Source organism: Chrysochloris asiatica, unplaced genomic scaffold (genome assembly GCF_000296735.1).
Source record: "Chrysochloris asiatica unplaced genomic scaffold, ChrAsi1.0 scaffold00026, whole genome shotgun sequence".
Classification (NCBI taxonomy): Eukaryota; Metazoa; Chordata; class Mammalia; order Afrosoricida; family Chrysochloridae; genus Chrysochloris; species Chrysochloris asiatica.
The window spans coordinates 8,733,590-8,741,572 of record NW_006408544.1 but is presented as its reverse complement, the minus strand read 5'-3'; the positions used below and the strand labels follow the sequence as shown (position 1 = coordinate 8,741,572).

At 39.0% G+C, this 7,983-nt stretch overlaps 1 protein-coding gene across 1 annotated transcript in view; it reads right to left on the bottom strand.

Annotated features, from left to right (window-relative positions):
* Nucleotides 1–1,879: 1,879 nt before the first annotated feature.
* LOC102825562 (cytochrome P450 4X1-like) overlaps nt 1,880–7,983 on the bottom strand; it is a 70,652-nt gene continuing 64,548 nt past the window's right edge. Inside the window, exons 9-12 of the mRNA XM_006839728.1 lie at nt 6,164–6,297; nt 4,754–4,818; nt 2,588–2,670; nt 1,880–2,048 (exon numbers count right to left, since the gene is read on the bottom strand). Coding sequence (XP_006839791.1) covers nt 1,880–2,048; nt 2,588–2,670; nt 4,754–4,818; nt 6,164–6,297 — 451 coding nt within the window. The remainder of the gene's footprint in view (nt 2,049–2,587; nt 2,671–4,753; nt 4,819–6,163; nt 6,298–7,983) is intronic.

The following is a 7,983-nucleotide window of genomic DNA, read 5'->3' as shown; positions in this document are numbered from 1 at the left end:
GGGGGAAGGATTGCATGGAAGGGATTGTAACCATGGCAATGAGATATACGATATACGATAGAATGAATGTAAAACCAATGTTCTCTCATGTAAACTATCACATAATTCACAATAAAACATTTAAAAAAAAAAGAATTGGTTATTATTCAATCATTTCAAGAAATATCATATGATCAAGAACTGATGGTACTGAAGGAAAATGTCCAAGCTACATTGAAGGCATTGGCAAAAAAACCCAAGGCTCCAGGATTTGAAGTAATATAAATTGAAATGTTTCAACAAAACAATGCAGCCCTGGAGGTACTCACTTGTCTCTGCCAAGAAATTTGGAAGACAGCTCTCTAGCCAATTGATTGGAAGACATCCATATTTGTGCCCATTCCAAAGTGAGGTGATGTAACAGAATGTGGAAATTATCAAACAATGTCATTAATATCATATGCAAGTAAGTTTTGCTGAATATAATTTAAAAATGGTTGCAGCAATACATCTACAGGGAACGACCAGATATTCAAACAGGATTTAGAAAAGAATGTGGAATTAGAGATGTCATTGTTCACATCTGATGGATCTTGGCTGAAAGCAGAGCTTATTAGAAATATGTTTACTTGTGTTTTATTGCAAAGGCATTCGGTTGTTGGATCATAACAAACTATGGATAACATTGTGAAAAATGGATATTCCAGAACACATAATTATGCTAATGAGGAACCTGTACATAGATTAACATCTAAGACTACAGCCTTCAGTATGGATTGTATCTCAATGTAAAGGAAACAAAATCCTCACAACTGGACAAGTAAATAACATCATGCTAAATGGAGACTTCCTTTTGTTTTATCTACAACCATGGAAGCAGCAGTCAAGAAATCAAAGGACATACTGTGTGAGGCAAATCTGCTGCAATATACTTGTTTAAAGTGTTAATGAAAAAAGATGTCACTTTGAGGAGTAAGGTGGTTCTGATACAAGTCAGGCATGTGAAAGTTGGACAACGAATAAGACTCTAGGAGAATCAATGCATTTGAATTGTGGTATTAGTTACGAATACGAAAGTCCCAACAAACTGAAGAAGTAACAAATCTGTCTTATAAGAAGCAGAATGAGAATGTCCCTTAGAAGCCTGGACAGCGAGACTTTTCCTCTTGTACTTTGTACATGTCCCTGGAAATGAACCACCAACCATCTGGTTGGCAGCCAAATGTTTAGCCCACTGTGCCACCAGGGTTCCTTTAATAATATTTAATTAATTAACTATAAGAATATTATTTCACATTCATGTATATAAAATATTATGAAGCCATGATAAGGAAAGAGGAGGAATTTTATTAGTTGAAAAAAGCAAGATCTTTACAGATATGATCCCATCTATTAGAATACATACATACATAGATAAAACACATAGGAAAAAGTCTGAAAAAACTCACATCAGACTACTGGGTCTTTAGGAAGGACAGGTTTGGACAGGTTTATGGGTACAGGCTATGTGAAGAGGAAATTTTACTTTACATACTTTTCTAGTATTGGAATTTTTTTTTTTTTTTTACAATGAGCATACATTACATTCACATATTGTGTAATTGTGAAAATGTTATTATAATAAACAAAAGAAAACATATGGAAGTCATCTAGCAATGTTTACAGCATTAATTATTGTCAGACCAAACAGAAAAGAAGTGCAAATCTCCCAAAGCTATGCAGAAATAGAACTAGGTGACTTCCCATGTCACCTAAAAATGCTTTGGGATTATATGAAGCTCCACAGAGACCCCCTTACCTACCCTACCCTTACCTCTCTCACCACACTTAGATTTTTCTTCATTTGCTTAAATCTTTAGTAATTTAACTTAAAAACAAAATAGATTTAAACTTTGCACCATTAGGGTATTTTCTTCAGACACAAGTGGATTCCATTCTTGGATTTCAGGACACTCTGTGATGATAAGATGGGAGGTCTATTGGGGTCTGGAGTCACCTCAAAGTGGAGTAGGATCAAGGCCATGGCCACCTTTACCTGAATCATGGCAAATTGCTGTCCAATGCAGTCCCTGCAGACATTGGGAGAAAGTAACACTTGGAAAATAGGCATCTCTTCTCCATTTAAATGTAGTCTCAGTTTTTAAATGCATCTGCCTTTGAATCCCCAGTACTGGAAACAGAAGTTTAATGCACATGGCAAAGAAGTATTTTTACACTAAATGGCACTGAGACTTTTGGACTTACGTTAGACCCTGCAAGAATGTGAGCTGGGAGGCTCCAATATGGTGCCCTTCCTATAACAAGGTGGCAGTTGGTGGTAATCAGATGATTTCTCCTGCATTAGGAGTGGACCGCAATGAGCCAAAGAACAACCAGTAACTTGCGTTGTGGGATAGCTAGCTGAGTGTGGCTATGTAGGATATGGCAATGTCCTTTGTGAAACAAGGTATTCCAGAACACTTAACTGGCCTTTTTAGGAACTTAGATAGGCACCAAGACCTACTTAATGACAAGATGAGAATATGAGGTTTCATGAGAATCTAAAGAAAGTGGGCTGTTGCCAGGTAAACATTTTTGTGTATTTTCAAAAATTTCAGATTTTCCTCACCTTGGTCCTGCTGAGAATGGTAAGAAGGCATAAGGGTGTCTCTGATCGGAATTCTCTGGAGAGAACCTCAAAGGGTCAAAAACCTAAAATGAGAAGGCAACCCCCACCACCATGTTACAAATACCGTTAACACATTTCTTAAGCTACTACTCAGCACTGTTCAATAAAAAGATAATTATAAGCCACATACGTAATTTAAAATCCTCTGATGGCCTCATATTAAAAAGTAAAAAGAAACAGGTGAAATTGATTTCAATAATTTAATTAAATTAAGTCAATATATTCAAAATGTTATCATTGCAACATGTAATCAAAATGTTTATAAATAAAATATTTTACATTTTTTATACGACAGCTTTAAAATCCATTGTCTATGCTTCATTTATGTTGCTGTTGTTAAGTGTTGTCAAGTCAGTTCTGATTCAGCGACCCTGCATAGGGTTTCCAAGGAGCAGCTGGTGAGTTTGAACCACTGACCTTGTGATTCAGATCGAACTTTTGGTCCAGCGCCATGCAAGGACACAAGGTTTCACTTATGGCACATTTCAATTCCCGTTAGTCACATTTCAAGTGTTCAGTAACAACATGTGGCTAATGACTACTAAATTGGATTTTGTTATTGCTGTTAAGTGCCATCGAGTCGGTTCTGACTCATAGTGACCCTGTATAGGGTTTCCAAAGAGCAACTGGTGGATTTGAACTACCCACCTTGCAGTTCAAACCAACATTGCTTCTCCTACAGCACCACACCAGGACTCCACATTGGATAGCAACACTCAATACTTGCTGATCTCGTCTGGCTTTCCCAATGGACTCCTGGGCCACCCTGATTAAGGGGAAGAGCAGATACTACTACTATTGATATTATTTTTGTTTTTGAGGAAAGAAGGCAAGTCATTTATGACTATAAAATTGTCACCGAAACATATGGCTCAGCTTCCTCATTATATCTGTTGTTGTTTTTATGTTCCGTTGAGTCAGTTTCTGACTCATAGCGACCCTGTATAGGGTTTCTGAGGCTGTACCTCTCTATGGGAGCACAAAGCCTCATCTTTCCTCATGGAGCAGCTGGTAGATTTGAACCACTGACCATGTGGTTAACAATGTGCAACCCACTACATAATCAGGGCTCCTCATTACATAAACCCTACCTCATGAAAAAAAAAGCATTGGAACATGTCGTAAATGTTTTAAAGTGTCTGGGACATTGAATTGGGGAATTCAGAAATGCTATACATCTTTTTGTCTCTCCAGATCTTCTCGTTTTCTCCTTTCCACCTTGCTGTGTGTCCCAAGAAGCTGACACACATGGTTTCCAGTTGGGTTTGGCTAATAAAAGGCTTTGGCAGATGATCTGGAAAGTTGAAGGAGTCATAGTTCAGGGTATGCATTCAGCAGGCTCTTCTCTACTGGGCTGCCTTAAAATGGCTACATGTTCTTCCAAAAACCACAGTTCCCGTCTAATGACCTCCTCCCAATATCTCTCTCTCTCCAGGTTTTGTAATCCTCCCCTCCATGTCCATTAGAACTGGCAAGCAAAGTTAACAGTTCTTTACTCCATTTTGCTTTTTCCAAACCCTGCCGGAACTTTTTAAATAGTTATTTTTTATAAAACCTTTCTTAAATTCCCAACTTAAGCGCGTCATTTATTTCCTTTGAAAATCCTGATTGGCACATGCAGCAAAAGAGAGTGAGTTGCCTGAATATATTGACAGTTGTTACCTTGGCATATGGAATTCTGGTGTGGTGCTGGACTGCAAAGTCAGTTTGAACCACCAGGTCGGCGGTTCAAACTCCCCAGTTGCTTCTTGGAAACCCTGTACAGGGTCGCTATGAGTCAGAACTGACTCAACAGCACTTCACAACAACAACAACACCTTTGCATATGTTCTTTGTAAGTCCTTGGTACAGTTTGTGAAGTGAATGAATGAAGCACACACTATGACAATTAAGGATGGACTGTGTAATCTTATGCAAGTTTTAAAATTTAAAGCAAATATATTCTTAAGAGGACACTTTCTTTTTATTGGAAAAAGTTTTACATTTTTGTTTTTATTTGCTTTGTGCCATTTCCTTTAACTGTACAGGCACTTCCGTGATTAACAACCAAGAAGTGAATTTCAAAGCGTTCGTTCTTTGAAGCATTTCTGTGTAAGATAATCATACCTTTGGGTTTTCCCAGATGGCAGGGTTGTGGTGAAGACCCCAAATACTGAGAACCACATTCATTCCTAAAAAAGAGAAATAAAGGGAAGTGTAGGAAGAGAGCAAGTTTGAGATTACTGTTCTACTTGTCTTCAGCAAGCCTTTTCTTCTAGAAGAGAAGGCTGATGCCAGCTATAATGGGCACATGGGCTTGAGTTGTGCCTTAGTTTTCAAAGAAATGCTTTATTTAATTCAAAATCTATCTTAGAGAGATATTAGTATCATGGCAAAGTGGTAAGTTATGCTTATGTTTTCTGCTCCCTCTGGAAATTACTTGAACCATCTGTTAATGGACTATAAAGCACCCATTGGAGACAGTCTGGGTAAATGAGAACAGAAATGTAGTCATGAAGATAAAGTGACAAATTTCTGTTGGTGCTAGGTGAAAATATCTCTGCAGTTTGGAAGGAAAAAGAAAAGACAGAAATGAGAGAATTTGAGTATTAGTTCGTTACTAGAAATAATTCTGGAAATGAAGTCTAGATCTGTTAACCAAGTCAAAATAGGTGACAGCTGTGTTTGCTATAAGCCACTCTGTTGACTTGTTTAAATCAAACACTGAAGCAGACAGCAAATGGCAATTCCCATGGCTTCTATAGCTCCTGCATGTCTTCTTCAGAAATCTGGGGTGTTCTGGCAAAAGCACTAAGCCTGTTCTAGCTCTGTTCATGTCAGTTAACCTCATTTATGCATTGGGATCTCCTCAATGGATTGTGGGCTACATTGAATGTATTTGAAAGTGCTTGGTGAACTGTTGTTGCTGTTATTGTTAAGTACCATCAAGTCAGTTCTGACTCACAGCGACCCTGTATAGGGTTTCCAAGGGGTGGCTGGTGAGTTTGAACCACTGACCTTGTGGTTCACACCAACCTTGTGGTCCAGCACATTATTCCATAGTGCCACACCAGGACTAAAATATAATAATGTGTGTGAAGGCATTAAGTAACCCACTACATGCTGTACACACACAAGGGTGGTATGATTATGATGAGCCCAAATGACCCTTTGGGTCTCCTAGATACAGATAATGGTTCTCATTTCCCATGAAGTCTAATCTGGATCTCAAACTCAGTTAAACAAAGATTATCTTAGAAATAATGCTTCATAATGCAAAGGACATTGGGCTGGATTCTAGAAACAGGTTCTGTGCCTAGTTACTGCAATTGGCTATGTCTCTAGGAAAAGCCCTGAAACCAACATATAATCAAGGCATTACTCACAGAACTCTTAATAGGTGCCCAACCTTCAGCCAGCTATGCTTAGCATTATCTTTTGATTTCTTCAAGAGCTAAGAAGCACACTGATCTTTGTCATTGTGGTCCCTAGGATTCCATAGTCACTATGAACTACTTAGGAAAAGACTACAAAGACCTGCAGGCAAAGAACGGCCATCTGGGAAGGTGAGGGGCTTGTTGAGCTCTCTGGAAATAGATGGAATTGGAGGGGACAGTCGGAGTGCCTCCTTGATGCACATTGTGGTGTATGACATCTCACCCAGGTGGTTCCTGTGAGAATAAGAGAGGGAGGGAGTTCAGACTCTATATCATGTTTATAAATTGGATCAAATGTCGATTTTATGTTTGTTCCTGGGAAATAGCACTGTCAGGTTATATCTAGCTTGCTACTTGTTTATGTAACAATATTAAAAGGGAATTCTTTCTGCCTTAAAATTAGTTGAGGCTCCAGAGGCAGAGGAACCAGGCAGGTGCCAAATATCCTTACTATAAAGTGAGGTACTAACCTACTGATAAAGACTTGCTAAGGAGATTTCTGAAAATTAAACTTACAGCTTGTCATGGCTTACATTGTGTCCTCCACAAATATATTCAGTTTGGCTAGGCCATGATTCTCAGTATTGTGTGGTTGTTCTCTATTCTGTGCACACCCTTACTTAAGTCACACCCCTTACCTTACAAAAGATAAAAGGAGAGAGAAGCCAGCAGAGAGGAAAGGGATCTCATTATCACCAAGAAAGATGAGCCGTGAGTAGAGTGTGTCCCTTGTACATGGGGTCCTGCATTAAAAATCTCCTAGATCCAGAGGAAAATTAATGCCAGGACACACAGAAATATTCAAGAAATACTGGGCCCATAATGTTGGAAGGAGACACGGACTTTCTTCCAGAGCCGACCGAGAGAGAACGCGTTTTCCTAGAACTCTGATTTCTAGCATCCTGAACTATGAGAAAATAAATTTGTTAAAGCCATTCAATTGTGGAATTTCTATTACCTCAGCACTAGATAACTAAGTTACAGCCATTAATTCATCATATAAATCAAGAATATATGAGGAATGGCTAAGAATCGAAGGGGGACATTGGTTGTTTGCCTTTCATGGGAGTGATCCAGATTTGATTCCTGGCCAGTACACTTCAGGCACAGCTAATGTCTGTCTCCAAGCAGAAGCTTGAGTGTTGCTATGATGCTGAAACAGGGTTCATTAAGAGCTTTTAGACTAAGGCAGACTAAAACACACTAGAAAGGCCTGGAAAGCTACGTAAAAATAAATAAATAAATAAAAATGAAAAATTAGCCAATAGAAACCCTAAGGATCATAATATTCAACCAATCATAGGGATGGAGGACTGGGCAATGGAGCAGCATTTTGTTTAGCTGTGCATGGGGTCACCATAGCCATTAGTTGAGGCTGAGTAGACAGCAGCTAAAAATACCACCACCAACAACAAGAACTGTAGAGAGGAGACTTAAGACTTTTGAGAGAGGAAAAAAATCCTTTTGTTGAAATGTTGGAGCACCAAAGAGAATGGAGATAGCACCCCCACATTTAAAATAAAGTCAGGGGCTTCAAAAGGTTCATTAAGATGATTTCACATGTACTCCCTGGAATCGGGGCAGTACCCGGACTGACATGAGAGGCAGTGGAGCAGAACAGAGAGAAGCAGGGCTGCACTGGGGACAGCATCCTTTTCCTGGAAGTGAAGTTTGTTCTAATGGTCAATGAATTGGCAAGAAGAAGAGCTCCACATCCAACTTGTTAACTCTATTTTGAGGAGGCAGCTTTTCCCCAGTAGCAGTTTGAATGTCTTCCAACCTGTAGGGCTCATCTTCTGGCACTATGTCTGACAATAATCTCTTGCTATTCATTATGTTTTCATTTTTTGGCACCATACCTCACAATATTCCGCTGCTAGTTAGTATAAGGTTTTCAGGGGCTAAGCATTCAGAATTAGT